The sequence below is a fragment of the Chlorocebus sabaeus genome, chromosome 14 (genome assembly GCF_047675955.1).
Source record: "Chlorocebus sabaeus isolate Y175 chromosome 14, mChlSab1.0.hap1, whole genome shotgun sequence".
NCBI classification, from domain to species: Eukaryota; Metazoa; Chordata; class Mammalia; order Primates; family Cercopithecidae; genus Chlorocebus; species Chlorocebus sabaeus.
This window is the reverse complement of record NC_132917.1, coordinates 28287927-28305844: the sequence shown is the minus strand read 5'-3', so window position 1 is coordinate 28305844 and position 17918 is coordinate 28287927. Positions and strand designations below refer to the sequence as shown.

At 49.2% G+C, this 17918-nt stretch overlaps 1 protein-coding gene across 1 annotated transcript in view; it reads right to left on the bottom strand.

Annotated features, from left to right (window-relative positions):
- The window catches only part of PLB1 (phospholipase B1), a 169595-nt gene that overhangs the window by 29572 nt on the left and 122105 nt on the right, over nucleotides 1–17918 (bottom strand). Inside the window, exons 36-45 of the mRNA XM_007971076.3 lie at nucleotides 15811–15854; nucleotides 15093–15201; nucleotides 12982–13033; nucleotides 12510–12590; nucleotides 11881–11946; nucleotides 10942–11042; nucleotides 9846–9927; nucleotides 9146–9250; nucleotides 7973–8068; nucleotides 7353–7424 (exon numbers count right to left, since the gene is read on the bottom strand). Coding sequence (XP_007969267.3) covers nucleotides 7353–7424; nucleotides 7973–8068; nucleotides 9146–9250; nucleotides 9846–9927; nucleotides 10942–11042; nucleotides 11881–11946; nucleotides 12510–12590; nucleotides 12982–13033; nucleotides 15093–15201; nucleotides 15811–15854 — 808 coding nt within the window. The remainder of the gene's footprint in view (nucleotides 1–7352; nucleotides 7425–7972; nucleotides 8069–9145; nucleotides 9251–9845; nucleotides 9928–10941; nucleotides 11043–11880; nucleotides 11947–12509; nucleotides 12591–12981; nucleotides 13034–15092; nucleotides 15202–15810; nucleotides 15855–17918) is intronic.

Below are 17918 nucleotides of genomic sequence, written 5' to 3'. Positions count from 1 at the left end.
AGAACTATATAAACATAATTTCATTCATTTTCCAGAGGGTTTTACATAACAGCTCTGGCAAGGGATGGACAACACAAGGCCCGCAGAGGGTTTCATACCCATTGTAGTCTGGGGTCTGCACTTCTGTGTTCCTCCTAGCAACTGAACAGCTCCCTAATCCTCAGACCTATCTATTTTCTTGGCTTTGTAATTTCTCTAGCAAGGGATTCATGTTTCAGCATTTTTTTTCTCTTCCAGAAAGTATTATGATTATCAATATATTTGAATATCTGTTATGTTTTTTCTTTCTGCCTCCTTTGAACTATATGTCTTATCCTCTTTAGGTTGGGTTCCTGTATGAGTCATTTTTTTTTCTTGTAAAACATCCTCCTCATTCTCTACTTACCTATCTGTTTCACAATCAGTTTTCACACAAGCCCAGTAAAGAACCCAAGTCCACCCAGTAGCAGGTAAGGGGTTAATTAAAGAAGGAAGAAGGAAGCAGACAAAGGAGAAATGGGGAGAAAGCTAATGAGAAAACGTAAAAATGACAGGGAAGCAAGATCAAGTTGATAAGACTGAGATCAGGAAACACCAACTGGGTCCAGGCTGTGTACTCCCACAAAATGTGCTCAGTGGAGTAGTAAGCCCATGGTCTGAGAATCTGGGAATAAAACAGAAACAAGCAGAAAAAACCAGGCTGGCACAGTGGCTCATGCCTGTATTCCCAGCGTTTTGGGAGGCCAGGGTAGGAGGATTGCTTAGGGCCAAGAGTTTAATACCAGCTTGGGAAACACAGCAAGACCCCATCTCTACAACAAATTACAAAAATAAATTAGCTCAACATGGTGGCATGTGCCTGTAGTCCTAGCTACTCAAGAGGCCGAGGCAGAAGGATTGCTTGAACCCAGGAGTTTGTGGTTACAGTGAGCTATAATTGTGCCGGTGTACTCCAGCCTAGGCAACAGAGTGAGATTCTGTTTCAATTAAAAAAAAAAAAAATTTAGACTGGGTGCAGTGGCTCACACCTGTAACCCCAGCACTTTGGGAGGCCAATGGGGGTGTTGATCACATGAAGCCAGGAGTTCGAGACCAGGCTGGACAACATAACATGGACCCTGTCTCTACTAAAAATACAAAAAAAAAAAAAAAAAATTAGCTAGGTGTGGTGGTACACACCTGTAATCCCACATCCCTAGGTGTGGTGGTACACACCTGTAATCCCAGCTACCTGTAATCCCAGCTACTTGAGAGGTTGAGGCACGAGAATTATTTGAAGCTGGGAGGCAGGGGTTGCAGTAAGCTGATATCGTACCAGTGCACTCCAGCCTGGGTGACAGAGCAAGACTCTGTTTCAAAAAAAAGGAAAGGGAAAACCAGAATGTTGGAAAAGTGATCTTGTCTCATACCTGACCACATGTACACAACCATGTTCTTGCCTGGCATTGTAGGTGACTGACTTTGCACCCCCCAAATGCCCCACTTTACAGATGAGCAGAAGCTGAGCCTGAGTGAGGAAGGGACTGCTTCCAGGTTAGGGAACAAGTGATGAATGCCCAACTGGGGCCAGAGCTGACCGGACCGGCCTCTTGCCTGGTTCCATTCCTCACATGGAGGTCAGGCCAACAAAAACCCTGTTGGTCAGACAGCGGGAAAGGAAGAGACTGGGAGGACAGAGTCCACCCACACAGAGCTCTCAGCCCCCAGCTCAGATCCTGGTTCCCTGAGGCACCCGACAAGTCTTCCCTTTCCTCTGGTCTCAGCATTCCTGTCTGAAACAGGGGCTGGTAACAGATATCCTTTCTTTTTCTTTTTCTTTTTTTCTGAGACAGAGTCTTGCTCTGTCTCCCAGGCTGGAGTGCAGTGGCGCGATCTCTGCGTCCTGGGTTCACACCATTCTCCTGCCTCAGCCTCCCGAGTAGCTGGGACTATAGGTGCCTGCCACCACACCCGGCTATTATTATTATTATTTTTTATTTTTTGTATTTTTAGTAGAGACGGGGGTTTCACCGTGTTAGCCAGGATGGTCTCGATCTCCTGACCTCGTGATCCACCTGCCTCAGCCTCCCAAAGTGCTGGGATTACAGACATGAGCCACCGTGCCCGGCCCCTGACATCCTTTCATGGAGAGGTACTCAGGGCCAAGTGGGAGAAGTGAGCCCTGGACCATCTACAACAGCATAAGACAGAAGAGGGCTTATGGTGGCAGGTCCATGTAGCTACTTGGGCTTGTCTCGGATTAACAGTAAGCATTCCCTCAGCATTCACCAACAGAGAGGGTGATCTGGGAGCATTCTATAACTAACTGACCCACGCTGGTTGAGCAGCCGAAGCGTTAGAGTGTTTCTAGGTGCCAGGATGAGGGGAGGAGAGAAAGAGACAACTGGCTCGGGTGGGGAGACAGACTTGAGAAGCTGAGGCAGTGAAGCATCAGAGAACGGTGTGGCCAGTCAGGGCAGCACCTGCTGAGGAACTGGGGCAAGATCTGGAGATGTAGGGTCCTCAGAGACAAGACTCAGTGGCATTCTCCCTGCACTTCAAAGGAGCCCAGACTGGGCTTAGAGAGTCCAGCGGCTGGAGCCAGTCCTACTGTGACCAGCATGGGAGGCACTGAGGGAAAGACAAAGCTGATCTTTTTGGAAGTGCTGTGAGTGCAACTGGAGAATGTGTTTCATTGAATCTGTTTGATCACAAGATCTACAGGTTGGGGAAAAGGAGGCAGAGCTAGAGGGCCAGAGGTCAAGGAGACACTAGAATGTGTTACAGACTGAGGCCGTGGCAAGGACAGAAACAGCCCAGGGTTGTGGCGGGTGCCTCAGGGCTTTCTCTCCACTCCCCACTCCCCTTCTTTTCTTTTTTTCCCAACTCCTATGTCCCTGTCTAATGGGTTTTTATTGGGTTTTACTGGGCTTGTTTTTAGCTGAGTTTATTGACCATTGACCACTTGGTACATGCGTGAGTCAGAGTGGTTTAAAGGCCTGGAGCCAAGCAGATGACGTGAAAGACGGGTTCGATGGAGCCTGACTGGCTTTTGAAGGCTAGGTTTGGAGGCCTCGTGAGTAAAAGGGGGGCCAACTGAATGGTAGCACAAGGCCAGCCATGCAAAGATGGTGTGGGCTGCCTGGGGAGGCAGAGCCCAGACAGCCTCCTGATGTGAGTCAGCAACGTGAGTCACTGGCTGCGGGACAAGGCCATTAACATCCTGGCTGCATTACTAGGTGTAACGTTCCACAGGGAAGGAGGCATGATTTTCTTCTCTTCTGTGCTGGTTGGATGAAACCAGATGTACAGTCGCCACCTTACAGGGGGCCACATTCCAAGGAGAAACACCCATATGAGGCAGGGGTTTGCAGCCATGTGTGCAGTGAGTGGTTGGAACTGAGAAGACTCTCAGCTGGGTGTGGCAGTCAGAGGCAGGAGGACATAATGGCATTTCATGGGATGTCCTATGAGGTTTTCTATCGCATTCCATTAAAAAAGTGCTAGCACCGGGTGTGGTGGTTCACACCTGTAATCCCAGCACTTTGGGAGGCCAATGTGGGAAGACTGCTTGAGCTCAGGAGTTTGAGACCAGCCTGGGCAATAGAGTGAGACCCCATCACTATTAATTTAAAAAAACAAAAGTGTTGGTTCCTACCTACACTGATTTCAGGTGGTTTGAAAGCTCACCTTAAGAAAGTGTGAACATTTGGGGATGGAAAACATTAGGACAAATACCTAATGCATGCACAGCTTAAAATCTAGATGACAGGTTGATATGTACAGCAAACCACCATGGCGCATGTATACCTCTGTAACAAACCTGCACCTTCTGCACATGTATCCTGGAACTTAAAGTAAAATAAATTTTAAAAAAACTGAACATTTAAGCAGAGGCCATAGGGTGTCTTGGGAGGGATGTGGTAGAAGAATTCCATTATTCTCTGAGAGATTGCATCTACAGAAGTCTAAGGCCCTCCCCACTGAGAACCTAAGATTACGTAAGTCTATTGTTTCATGGTGGGAAGGTGGGACTAGGTAGCCTTTAACGTACAAAGTGATGAGGATCTAAGCCCCTGCAGTGGCAGTGGGAATGGGAAGAGGGACAGGTGGGAAGAATCCTATTAGATTCTGGAGGACTGGTAAGAATCCTATTAGATAGGGTCCCTGACATTTCGTGCCTGCAGAACTTGAAAACTCCAATGACACTGACAGAAATAGAGAACTCCTAAGAAGCAGAGAGTTTGGGAAGACAAAGAATTAGTTCCTATTTAGACACTCCTTGCTCAGAAAATTATTTTTTGAATGAATGTGAAGCTTGAGATGGTGGTGGGGTCATGGCAGGATTAGATTTAGAAGCTCTGAGCATCAAAAAGATAACAATGTCACCTATGTAATTCAATATAAAAACACTGCTAGACAGCAAACTAAGTTTAAGGGAATTTGAGAGACTTCTGCTTTTTCTTACGAGAAAAGACAGGGTGTAATACATGAACTTATTTCAGCCCCCCTCCTGCTTGATCATACATTAATCTGCCTTTTGGGTAGCCTTATACCATATAGAGCATCCAAGGAGACATGTATTTTAAAGGTCGGAAATAGAGGATTGGATTTCGGGAAAGAAGAAACGAAGACACAGACTGAGAGACTGACGAATCCAGCACAAAGAAATTTCACAGGAAATCCTGGAAATGAATAAGTCTCAGAGTGAGAGGATGTGGAGACAGAGAAAAGAAAACAGAGGCCAGGCACAGCAGCTCACACCTGTAATCCCAGCTCTTTGGAAGGCTGAGGCTGGTGGATCACTTGAGTCCAGAGTTCAAAACCAGCCTGAGCAACACGGCAAGACCCCACCTCTACCAAAACAAACAAACAAACCAAAATTAGCTGGGCATGGTGGTGCATGCCTGCAGTACCAGCTACTCAGGAGACTGAGGTGGGAGGATGGCTTGAGCCCAGGAGTTCAAGGCTGCAGTGAGCTGTGATTGCTCCACTCACTTCCAGCCTGGGAGACTGAGCAAGACCCTGTTTCAAAAAGCGAGTGAAAAAGGAAAGAAAACAGAATGGAGACATGAAAATTGGAGAATATCTACATTTTCAAGACTGGGGAAAGGGAAGAGGAGGGTCATTAAAGGCAGCAACCAGAAGACCAGAAAAATAAAGGTGATTTAATGTCCACAAACCCAGGAAGGAGTGAATTTCAAAGGGGAGGTGGTGACCTTTGACAAGGGCTTCAGAGAGGTCAAGAAGAACGAAATCTAAAAAAAGGACCAGGCATTCAGCCAGCTGCCCTGGGGTTAGGAAAGGACTGGGCAGAAAGCCCATTAAGGCAGAGTATAGGCTCAGTCCACAGAATGGCTAGTCAAAAGTTGGCTGTAAAAGGACAGTCCAACTTGAAAGTACAACAGAAATCCACGGTATGCTGTTAAGTCACCTTACCTGGCTCGCAGAATGTATGAGCAGTTAGACTGGGGATGGGAGGAGGCTGAGAAAGCTCATGCTCACAGCCATCTCGGCCTCCTGCCTCCCGCCCCCCACTGCGTCCTGCCTGTCGCCTGTTGCCTCTATGTTTAGACACATCTAGGACAAAAATATGTGCTGCCGGGCCCCTGTCAGCTCACACTGAGATACTGGTGGACTTTTATATCACTCCAAGGCACATGGGAGGGAGCAGATGGGACCCGAGGAATGCAGAATGCTCAGAACACAGTGAAGTTGGGCTAGCCAACAGATGGACCCTTTCAGAACGAGCTCCAAGGTTGCTTAGCAACACCTTCACCCGGGCTGGGCTTCTACTGGTTCCACGAGGCTGGATTTGCTCACCTCTGCAAATCAGTGCAGTGGCTCCATCAGGCTCTGTCTAGAAGGGAGGCGCTGAGCCCACTGTGCTTAACATGCTGCTGGGTGGAACAGCCTCCTTTTGGGGGTCTCTGCCTGATCTGGGGCAGAGCCTGGAAGCGGTTGCCTTGAAGCCCACAGTGACAGGGCTCTCCCTGACCCAGGGCTTAGGCTCCAACTCAGTACTCAATACACATTTGTTGAAAGAAAGAGCAAATGATGGCTGCTTTTGTTATGTAATGGAAGGGGAGTGGACAGTTTGGAAAGGGCGCTCCGTGGCTGATATTCAGTATGGCTACAGGGTTGGTAAAATATTGAAATACCTACAGTATGGCTTATTGTGGCTATATCTGAGTCCCCAAATGCCCCCACTACCCACGTTCCCTGGCTTCTCCCCTAGAACCCCCAGGCATTCTTAGGAAAACAGTTAAAGAGTTTACACCTGGCACAGTAGGGGCCTCTAAGGTTTTGCTCCAGGCCTTTGGCCAGCATCTGACCACCTGGACTAGAGGCATCTGTGTTGCACTAGTTGTTGCACAATCTGACAACCTCCTTAGCTCCAAGTACAAGACCCAGCAACTGAGCCCTCTACTACGACTATCTTCACTTCCCATCCCTTCTTCCTGCCATGCTTGCTCTCCTGATGGCACACGAGACTGAGCCTGAGCCCAAGACTAGGGTAGGGCAGGCAGCAGACAGGGAGCAGGCAGTGAACAGGGGTGCCCACTCTCTCAGGATTCCCAGCAGACACACGGGGGAGCTGCAGGTCCATTCCCCAGCAGGGAGGGTGGGAGAGGGTGGTGTGGCCGACCTAGGAGGGAAACCCAGCTTCCCAGATTGGGTCAGGCTTTCTGCTTTTATTGCTGCTGAGGGCTCTCTGGTCTTGGCCTTATTTGGTTAAAAAGCCATAAGACAGGGCCTAGAAACAGGAGCTGAAGACAATGTGGCTGAGAACCTGCCCCACCCCAGGCCTGAAGTCAAGCTGAACAACCACTTACAGATTCCTCCTTAAAAGGAGCCTGTAGCTGCCGTGTCCTTGTAGGCCCATCCTCGTCCCTCCTCCATACAGCTCTGGGCTCTGCCCTTTGCTGCTCTCCTCTGTGATCCTTTCCTTGTGGAATCTCCCTAATCCAGGCTCTCCTGTCTCCAGCCACAGCTCCTGAACCTGCTGGGGTCCTGCCTGGGCCCTCTAGCTGTAGTCAGACTTTTTCATCTGCCCCAAACACCGCTGCTAAAAGAAGCCTTCTTGCCATTTTCCTGGCATCCCGATGGCCTCTCTCAAGAGTGCACTTTTCTCACCAGGATCCCCTCCTTCTGCTGGGGCCTGGTCCTCCTCTCCCTGCTGCGTCTCCTATTCCCAATGGCGGCTGCACTCTCGTCTCCCCTCTCGTCTCCCCTGTCCATTCTCATGGACTCCCCTCCATCCTCCAAATCTCTCAGGCCTCAGTAAGGGGGCGAGATGGGTGCTGAGGAAGCTGGGGTGGAAGACGAAGTGGGTAGGGTGAACTGTGTGTCCTGGTTTGTGGAGAGGAGCCAGACAGGTCCTCCCCTCTTACCTGAGTGGGGCAGGTGATGGGGATCTCTGCTCTCAGGTCCAGGGTCTCTGTTTTGCTTCCAAGTGGTTCAAGCTGATCAGGGAAGAAAAGAGAGACACGGGTGTAGTAGTTTGTTTCCATGGAAGTGAACATTCCCTGGCAGCATCCTGCAGTGGGGAAAGCTCAGAACTCAATTTCAGGGGGGCTTGGCTCCCGCTTCTGGCTCTGCCAGTTGCCAGCCGTGGGGTTTTGGGCCAGTCGCTTTGCTTCTCTGGGAGTAGCTTCCTCGGGGACTCATCATGCTTCTCTAGCAGGGATGTGGAGAGCCGTAAATGAGATAACATGGCTTAAACCACCTGACATGGTGGCTGGCACACAGGGAAAGTTGAATGAATGTGGGGTTTTTGGCTTGCGTTTCTGTAGAGAGGTCCCTCCTCAGAGTTCAAAGCTCTGAGGAGAGGGTGCAGCCGAGCTCAGGCCGAGCAGGCTCTTAAGGACTCCACATTTCCAACCGCATAGACGTCTACAGATGTGCCAGCCACTGCCCCCTCAGCCTCACTTACAAGTCTCCATTCTGTAGGGGCTGGTGCTCTGCCCTAGACTAGAACCCCAGGGAACAAGGGACACCCCACTTATTTTACCATATTGGCCCAAAGGGCTCTGGCGAGCTGGGAGTGGAATTTCTGACTTGGGTGGATGCAGTCTGGGGCGAAGAAGGACGTATCTGGGAGCCCATCCTGAAAGAGACCAATATACCCCCTCAAGATCCTATTGCTTCAGAGCGAGCCACCACCAGCGGGCCTGGCCCCTGGGACTGACCACTCAACACCTTCCTTCCCCTGGGAATGCTCCAGGTCACCAGCCCCTACAGGGCCCTCTCACCTTAAGAGAGAGATGCGGGCGATCTCACACATAATAGTTTCAGGTGACCCCAACCCCAACCTTCCTTTTTGACCCTATAAGTGCCCCTTGTTTAATTAGAAAAGTGTCATATTTATTTGGGGGCACATTCATGTAATGCCTGAGGCCATGCCATGGATGAAGGAGTGAGATCCTGGTCCTGCAGAGAGTCTTGGCCAGACAGATGGGAAAAGCGACTTCCCAGCTTTTGGTCTGCTGGTCCTGGTGGTATTGGTGGGGAGAATGGAACAAAGCCTTGGGGAAGGCCTGCGTAGCTGGGTCCCCTGACACCAGCCTTTTTGTCTGGAGGTGCTGGGGGTGCATAGAGCTGCTCTCCTTCCCACTTCCCTCCAGTTAGGTGAGCCTCTTGGGATGGCAACCCAGGGGAACAGACCTCAGTCCTCACCGGGTCCACTCACAGATCTCTTCTGTTCAGAGTAGAAGTGCCAGGCAAAGGGCATGGCCCGGGTGGAAACAGAGAACCCCCAGAATGCTCCCTTGTAACCGCGGTGCTGCACACGAGAGAGACCACGTGTGTGGCAGAAAGCTAGTCATCCGGAGCTGGCTGTGTTCGTGTCGGCCTCCCTGTCCCTTACTTCCCAAATGATCTCTACACCTGTGTTCCATGCGGTTGATCACACTCATTTCCAAACACAGATGTGACAATTTTATTTACGGAAAGCACAGTGCCTGGCACTAGTAGGTGCTCAACACAATGGAGGCTGTTACAGGGGTCATGGGAGCCTCACACATACGGATACGGCTCAGGTATTCAGGGAGCCTGCACCTGCCAGCACAGCCCCTGGAAAGCTGTGTCTTTCCCATTTTATGCACATGCTCATGGAAGCAACTGGCATTTCTGCCTTGAATTTCTTCCTCTAAAAGAGCACCATGGGTGAGGGCAGGGGACATACCGCCAGGACAGGGAGCTGGACGTTCTGGAAGAAGGGCTGCAGCACCACCGAAAAGTCCTCCCGTGTGTCATAGCGGCCTGACTCCACCAGCTCACGCATGCTGCTCTGGAGACACACGCACAGGGTCTTCAGCACAGGCCCTGGGTGGGCCCAGGGCCCCTTGAGGCAAGAGCAGGGATGATGGGCAGCCCACCTCCCTGGGTGAAGGGGCCGACTCAGCCTTTCCCTTGAGAACACAAACGCACCTGATGGCAAGTCCCTTTCGAGAATTTGGAAACAGGTTGGGTCACCTTTTTGTATTGATTGTAAGTAGACTACTCTCTCTGAAGGGCTAGGCAGGAAGTCCCAAAAGGGATAAAAAACCTGGGAAGACCCGCCAGAGGCTCGGCACCTGCCTTTGGAGTGGGAGTGTCGGGGAGGGAAAGGGGGTCTCATGAGGCATCCAGGGCTCCGGGCCAGGAGTTGGGGTTAAGCCTTCAAGGGTAGCTGGCCCATGAGGGCTTTCCCACCTGGATCCTACTGGGATGATTCCAACCAGGGGGCCTGAGACAGCACAGTGACGTGAGACAGAGGAAGGGAACCAGGGTGCTCCCCGTCTCCCCGCAAGCCCTGACCAGCCCTTCCTTCCCTGGGGGCTCTGGGCTGTGTGTTAGAGTGAGTGTCGGGGAGAGGACACAGGATGGTCCCTTCTTGGTCTTACCTGGTAGGCTCGGCTGAAGGACCCCAGCCTGGCCAGCTCTCGGGAGTTCTCCCGCAGGGTCAGAACGCAGTTACACAAAACGCTGCACAAAGATGGGGAGGCAGGAGGCCCCAGAGCCTAGGCTTCCATCAGGTGCTGGTTCTGATTGCCCAGGTTCAGGGGAGGGGTGGAGAGGCTCCCTCCCACCCTGGTTTAGGAGCACTGAAGTCTTGAGCTCTGGCGCACATGCTCAGGGGCAGGCTTCAGGCCTGACAGGGGCATTGGAGAAAGCCCAAGGGAGGGAGCCGGTGTGGGAATCAGGACCCTCTCAAACCAACAGAGCACAAGTGTTGGACTGCAGGTGCTGGGCCTGCAACCAATTACTCAGCTGAGCAAATGAATTTGGGCAGTGAAAATTTAGTGTTTAATTAAAAAGAAAATGCATCCTCTGGTATTGGAGCTGGTATTTTTGGGCCTCTGATGCTATGCCCTAGACCTCTCCTTCATTCACATAAGTGCCCTTTTCATACTCATCACATCTACTTAAAAGAGAGATTTCTAAAGCACTTGAAACAATGCCTGGTACACAGGAAGTTCTGTAAGATTTGCTAAGTAAATAGATGTGTAAGATACAAAGAACAATAAAACACACACCCATGTACTTATGGCCCAGTTTAAGAAACAAAACATTCCCAGTTTGAAACTCCCTGTGTCCCTCCTAATCCTCTTCTTCCCCTGAAGGTAACTGAGTTGCTCGGACCTTTTCCTTGCTTTCTGTTACAGTTTGACCACACATGTCTACATCCCTAACCACTGCCCATGTTCACAGTCTGGGCTATCCTGTCTCTTAGACACCAGCCTCTGTCCCAACTTCGATCCCTCCCCTCTGTGGCTGCCTGGTATCACAGAAGTTCCTGCCAGGCACCTTGAGGTTGGGTAACAGGGGAGTCACGGCTCCAGCCTCCCGGAAGGGGATCGTTCTGGCAGGAATCCTCCTTTACAGACTTGGACACATGGATAGACCAAGTCGCAAAGACCCTGAGGCATCACCACTGCCTGTGGGCCAGACCAGGAGGTGAGGGCATCTCCAGTGTGGGGACAGCCAGGACCTGCCTACCTGGCCTGCTGCACTGGGCACTTGTCCGGGTTTCCCAGGAACACCTGCCGCATGACACTGGGGTTCAAGAAATCCACGAGGTTGACCAGGGCTCTGGGCACCTAAGGGAAAAGCTGCGGATGAGAGGGGGGCTCTGGGGGCTTCTTCCTGGGGCTGTCTCAGGACCCTGAGGAATGGGTTCCTTTAGCAATCCAGCTTGGTCTTTCTGGAGTTGAGTTCTGAGGAGTCTATACAGGGCTACCTCGTAGGGTCTTATAGGCTGTACATCACACAACTCCATGGGTGCCACCCAAAGGGGCTGCAGCAGCAATGGCACCTCCTGGAGTGGGACAATAAAGGCTAAGAGATCATCTCTGTTTGGCCATCATGTAGTGAGCCCAGATACATTAGAATTACCTTTGGTGAGATAGGCGACCTGTTCCCTCCAGCCCAACCTGGCCTAACTCTGTTGAGTAGGCATGCGGGCTCAGCCCACCAGAGGAGCATCTGGTGGTCAGAGTGCCCTGTGTCAGGCAGCCAGGGCAGCTTGTCCTTGCCAGAGGATGGTGGTGGTGGAGGGGGAATGTGCTGCTGGGTGCAGGACCAGACAGGAGCTTGCTCTAGACCCACCCTGCGGCTCAGAATGCAGTGCCCAGCCTGGGGGCCACCTGGCTGCTACCACCAAAAAAATGTCCCAGATAGTAGTAGGGAGACATTAGACAATTCCACCGAGTGTCCCAGGTAGTGTTGGGGGAACAGCCTTCCCTTCTTCAGACCTGAGACCCTTCTGGGCTGATTCCACACAGAATAAGCTTTCCTTGGGGTTCTGAAAATGGAAGGAACCCATGCCCCTGGCTGTCTCCTTGAAAGAAGGGGGTTCTTCTCCTATTCTTTCCCCCCATCCACCTTCACCCTCACAATGCTTGAGCTGTTACCAGCTTACGGAAGCCCCCTACCCACCTCTCTATGTAGGACATCCAAGGCATCGCGGAGGTGGTCAACAAAGTTGGCTGCAGAATACAGATTCTAGAAAGAGACAGGAAGGAGGAAGAGGAGAAACTGATTAGGGTGAGAGGGCAGTGGAGGCAGTTCTCAACTTCCCTTCTGGCTCCAGCCCTAAGGAGTTGTTCCCCCTCTAGCTTCCAGCTGTGGCCAGCTCACCACGTCAAAATCTGAGATGAATAGTTGACTACTTGCTGTTGTCAAAGATGGGCCAGTGGGAAGACTAGAAACTTTAGCCAGAGCTTTGGTTCAGGAGTAGAAAGTGGAGACTTCTCCTACCAATTGCTTGCTACAGTTTCCTCTTTCTGAATTCTCAGGAGTTGTAAGAGAGAGGAGTAGAAATACCACATATATCTGCCACATGCTACCTCACCACCTAGGACATGGAGATGGTGCCAAGAACCTGGAGGGTGGTGGGGTAAGAAGTGTGTGTGTGTGTGTGTGTGTGTTGTATGTGTATATGTGCAGACATGGGTGTAGCTGGATAATCCTAGGATTGGTTTTAGGAACTGTTCTCAGGGAAGATCTCCAATGCCTACTGGGCAAAGTTAGGAACAACACGTAGGCCTGGACCTGGCCCCCATTACCGAATCCGTGCAGTAGTCACATAAATCTCTGCCTCCAATCAGCACTGTGATGACCTTCCAATCTTCATGGAAATTTACTCTCTATATGGAAGGAGGAAAATGCTTGGTAATTTCCAACAAGGAAACAAAAATATCCCTGCCCTAGGAAATCCAGTCAACCCTCTATAACATCCTTGCCCACTTGAAATAATGGAATCGGCATCTCTGAACTGAAGGAATTTTAGAGGTTTATTTATAGACCACAGAATCTTAGCATCAGGATGGATTTTCAGTGTCACTGTGCCCAGCAACAAAGCTCTCCACACTGACATAATCTCCTCCATAGGACCTCTGTCAGGGGGCTGTCCGACCACTGCTTGAATGTCTCTAATAATACGGGGCTCACTGCTTTTCATGGCAGACCACTTCATTTGAAGACAATTTTAGTGAGTTAGAAAATTAATATTTAGAAATAACCATAAATCTGACTCACATGGTCATCTTTCATCTTCTGCATCAGAGTTTGGACTTGGCTCATAAGATCCCTAAGAAAGAGAGAAAACCCATTCTTCTGTGGAGGAACAGTACCCATAGTTTTCCTCCTCAGGGGCCTGAACCAGAGGCTTCTACAGTATCATCCCCACTGCATGAGCTGGCAGAGATCCCGAGGCTCAGAGACCAGGAGCGACTTGCCTCTTCTGCAAAGTTATTACAACAGATAATCATTTGAAAAGCCAATGATGTGTCTGTCCTGCAGCCGTAGTCAAAGGTACTGCCAATTATATTGGTTACTCATGGTCTCCTTTCTGGGACTCCACATGCAAAAGGGTTTTTAGGATTCCATGTGAAGAAACCATTCATCTCTTTTGGAAGACTAGTTTAGATCCTAAAATTAGACCTATGAAATTTTTAGCATGCTTCCTCTTTTCACTCCGGCTGCCAGGAAGCTGAGTTTGATGCTCAAACATAATAAACATAAAAATGTTCATATCGACACAGTTACTTCTTTATTTCCTCCAATGGCTGTGATTTTTCTCGTACATATATATATTTTTGTAAACTTGTCTAAATGCTTCTTTCAGAAAGAGGTAGGGAATCACATGTGCTCTACACATGACTGGGTTTATAATTTATGGAAGGTGGCAGGCCTGGTGGCTCATGCCTGTAATCCCAGCACTTTGGGAGGCTGAGGTGGGAGGATTGCTTGAGCCCAGGAGGTTGAGACCACCCTGGGCAACAGGGTAAAACCCTGTCTCTACAAACATTACAAAAAACTTAGCCAGGTATAGTGGTACATGCCTGTAGTCCCAGCTACTAGGGAGGCTGAGGTGGAATGATTGCTTGAGCCTGGGAGGTGAACGTTGCAGTGAACTGAGATCATGCCAGGGCACTCAGCCTAGGTGACAGAGTGAAATCCCATCTTTGAAAAAAAAAATGTAGGCCGGGTACAGTGGCTCACGCCTGTAATCCAAGTACTTTGGGAAGCTAGGTGTACGGATCACTTGAGGTCAGGAGTTTGAGACCAGCCTGGCCAACATGGTGAAACCCTGTCTCTACTAAAAATACAAAAATTAGCTGGCTGTGATGGTAGAAGCCTGTAATCCCAGCTACTGAGGAGGCTGAGGCAGGAGAATCACTCCCGGAAGGTGGAGGTTACAGTGAGCTTGTGCCACTGTACTCCAGAGATTGTGCCACTGCACTCCAGCCTGGTTGATGGAATGAGACTCTATCTCAAAAAAAAAAAAAAAAAAAATTACAATTTGTGGAAGGAATAGATTTCAGGCACCTGAGCTCCCCATTTCCACTTGTTCAGGGCCCTGTTATAGACCTGGGTGGGATGGATCCATAGCAAGGTGAACTCCCAGGACATGGCGGTGGGACCATCTGTCCCCAGCTGTTTCTATTACCAAGAGTCTTCCCAGGCTGAGGGAGTAGGTCTGGGGGCCACACCCCTCAACCAGAAGGTTGAACAAGAAGATGACATGTGACAGAGGCTCAGATGGCTGAGCCAGGAGCTGCACAGAGCAAGAAGACCTAGGCTGCTGGGGTCTCTAGGAGCAGGGTAGGGGCCCCCTTGGAGACCATCCCAGGAGGCTGGCGGTTGCTCTTCTTTGGGTGCCTCTGGGCTTCTCCATTGCATTTCTTGTTAGTTCCATCATGGGGCTAAGGAGGGGACATGACTCATTACTCCACATGCCTCTAGGGCCAGAAGGCTTGCCCCATCCATTTGGTTGGCCCTCTCTGATCTTTTTGGGGAACTGCCACTTGTGAGGTTCTGCGGGGAGTGGATCTCTCTAGCACTGTTGTGCCTTGGTGAGTTGTAAACATTGGATAAGGTTAGTCGATTCGTCCAGGTATGAGAACATGCTGCACATGAAGGCAAGGTCAGGAGTTGAACCCGTAGGGGCATCACATCTCTCCAAGGCCACAGCCTCTCTAGCCTGTTACAACCTTCGTCACAGGGCAGCAGGGAAGAGGGCAGCCTGAGCCTCACAAGTGGCTAAGTGCCCCTTTGCACGTAGAGGCCAGCACTATGATCTTAAAGGGTACTATTCGCATTCCACTCCCTACCCTGCAGGCTCCCTCCCTCCCCAAATGCCGTACTCAGCCTTTGCTCCAGGAACAGCTTGATTGAGGAATGCATTCATGTCACTGGCGTCACCCGTGCCCACGGCGTAGCCTGTGAGGTTTCTGTTAAACTCCCGAAGGATATCTGGAAGAGGAGAGGGCGAACAGAATGCAGACGGCTCAGAACAGAAAGCAGGATAGCTTCTCTGGTACCGTGGGACCTAGGACCCCAAAGTGGGCTGTGTTATCATCCTCATGCTTCCTGGGGAGAGGCACGGAGGCAGTGTGTGTCCTGGACATAAGCTGCAGCCACCCTAAGTTGAAATGACCTGATGACTATGTGGGCCAGGGTGGCAAGAGCCTCTCACTCTTGTATTATATTGTATTAATACAATTACATTACATTAAAAATACATTTTTAATACAATTCACAGTGCATTGAAGGGTCACTACCTAATTTGTCTCAGCACTTCCTGGGCCTCTTGGAAAAACCCGAGGCTAAGAATAGTGGGTAACTTGTCCTAGGTCACCTGACAAGCACATTGGAGAGCCAGAGATTGAACCCAGATCTTCAGGCTCTAAATCCAGTGTTTATTCTACCCACCTTGGCTTTTTCATAGCCTCCTGTCTCCTACTTAAAGAGTGGGCCATGAGGCCGATGTCATTTGTTCCTTTGCTGGGAGGCACTCTCGGGAAACCAAGGGGCCAGATAGATGGAACAGTAGACAGATTCAAGCCCCGAATGGCTACTTACTAGGTAAGGTGGTCACATTCTCCAGGAAGCCGTCCCCTCCTGAACTGTAGGGCGTGAGCAAGCCAGTGAATGAGAGGGAGAGACAGATTGGTTGAATCAATCTAGAAACTTGACAGAAGCGCAGCCCCCACCCTTCTTAGTGCCCACCAGCACCTTTGAGACGGGCCAGACCCATCTCTTTGTGTTTGAGGAATTCTAAGAAAATTTTGAATTCCCTAATATATTGGTTCCCTACCGAACCCAGGATTTGAAGATGAGAGAGCTGTTTCCTTACCAAATCCGGGGGGAGAATGCTTAGCTGAGTATATACTACGTGCCCAGACATGCACTAGATTCTGTTATTTCACATCTCCCAACAAGCCAATGATGTAGATGTGACTATGTCCATTTTACAGAGTAAGAAAATAAGGTGCACACGGGTTAACTTGCTAAAGGTCACTGAAACCCAACTTGAGCTGGAAGCCTTTGCAAAATAGATAAAGCTCTTCTCTGCTCAGTAGTCAGGTAAATTCCAATGGAAGGTTCAGAAGAGTGGCCGCTCACTACCTTTCAATGCCCCATCTAATATTCATTTAATCTAACTTCAAGGTACACCCTATTTCCTTTTATGCATTTATGAATAAATTGAGTATGACACACAGAAGTAGTACTTCTATTTTAACAAAATCTGATATTCATATATATGGTATTTACTGTTCTTTTTCTTGTCTCTTTTTCGAATCCCAGCATGTTATTCCAGGCCAATGGATTTTAAGAACATGGCCTTAGCTTCCAGCCTAGCAGCAGAGACTTCTAAGGGACAGGCCATGAGTCATAGTTGTTCTTCATTCATGGAATGCTTGGAATGAAGTGGACTGTTGCATGCCAGAGTGGTCAAGGACTTAAGTCAGAGGCTCTGCAAGCAATTCAGGTGGTAGAGAGAAGGCAGATGCCATAAACCTTGCCCTTCTCCTTCACTCAGTTCTTGCTCCCCACCTTTCCATTAGATGTCTGAGCCTAACTTGCTCAGTGGATGGGCATTTGTTTGAGCATCTGATTCTTTTCCAGCTCTGCATGAAGCTGTTGCTTTCTGATCCTTCTTTCTCTGGACTAAAGGCACCCAATGAGAATATTTTACATTTGAAAAGAAATTATAAGTCTATATACCTCCGCCAATCACTGTGTTTTAATTCTGCCTCCTTTTTTCCTCCAATAAAGATATAAACATAGACATGCAAACACAAACGTATCAAGTACTTCCTACTGTAATTTCTTGTTTAAAGGTATCCTCGTTTTAAAACAAGTATGGTGGCTGATCAAGACTAACAGTCTATGAAAATCTCTCCCTGACTTCATTTTAAAGTGAAAACTTCCAGGAGAAGAAAACAATTATGATAAATAAACACAAAAGCACAAAAATATTCAAACTCTCATTTTGATCAGAACTGTGTGAAACGTGAAAGGAAATAGACCCATATCAAACAGCTAGTCCACCTTAGACCCTTCAGATGAATATCATTTATGTTACACTATGAGCTCAATGGCTGGGCTCTACACTGTTGTCACCTAATGTGTACAGAAAAATAGAGTAGATGCTCAATAACATTTGTTGAAGGAGTTTCAGTCATGTGAGATTGAACCCCTAGTTAATAAAACAAAGGCATTTTTTTTGGTAAATTTTATTTTGGTCCTTTGGATGATCCCAAACAAGCAAACTTATTTCAGTGGAAGAAAAGGCAATGCTCTCAAGACCTCTGGGCCCGCCACATTGTTAAACTGGCCAAAGCTGGAACCATTCACTATAGAATCTCACAGGTCAAGGGACCTTGGAAATATTCATAGCCAAGCCTCTTCTGCAGGTCCTGTTCACAGCCACCCACTCCCCACGAGATCCACTCTTTTCACTTTGTTTCCTAGGGGGAAGAGGCTCAAATTGCATTCTTAACTGATGTAGTACCATTAATTGCCTAGTTTTTCCAATCTAGAAGCTTTAATGGCTCAAAAATTGCTTTTCTCAGATGAGTCTACTACATGAACACTTTCAGGAGATGTTAACAGGTGTTATGAACAAAGAAAATGTTCCAGAATTAAGGGAAACATTGGATTAAACAGATAAAACTTAAATAGAT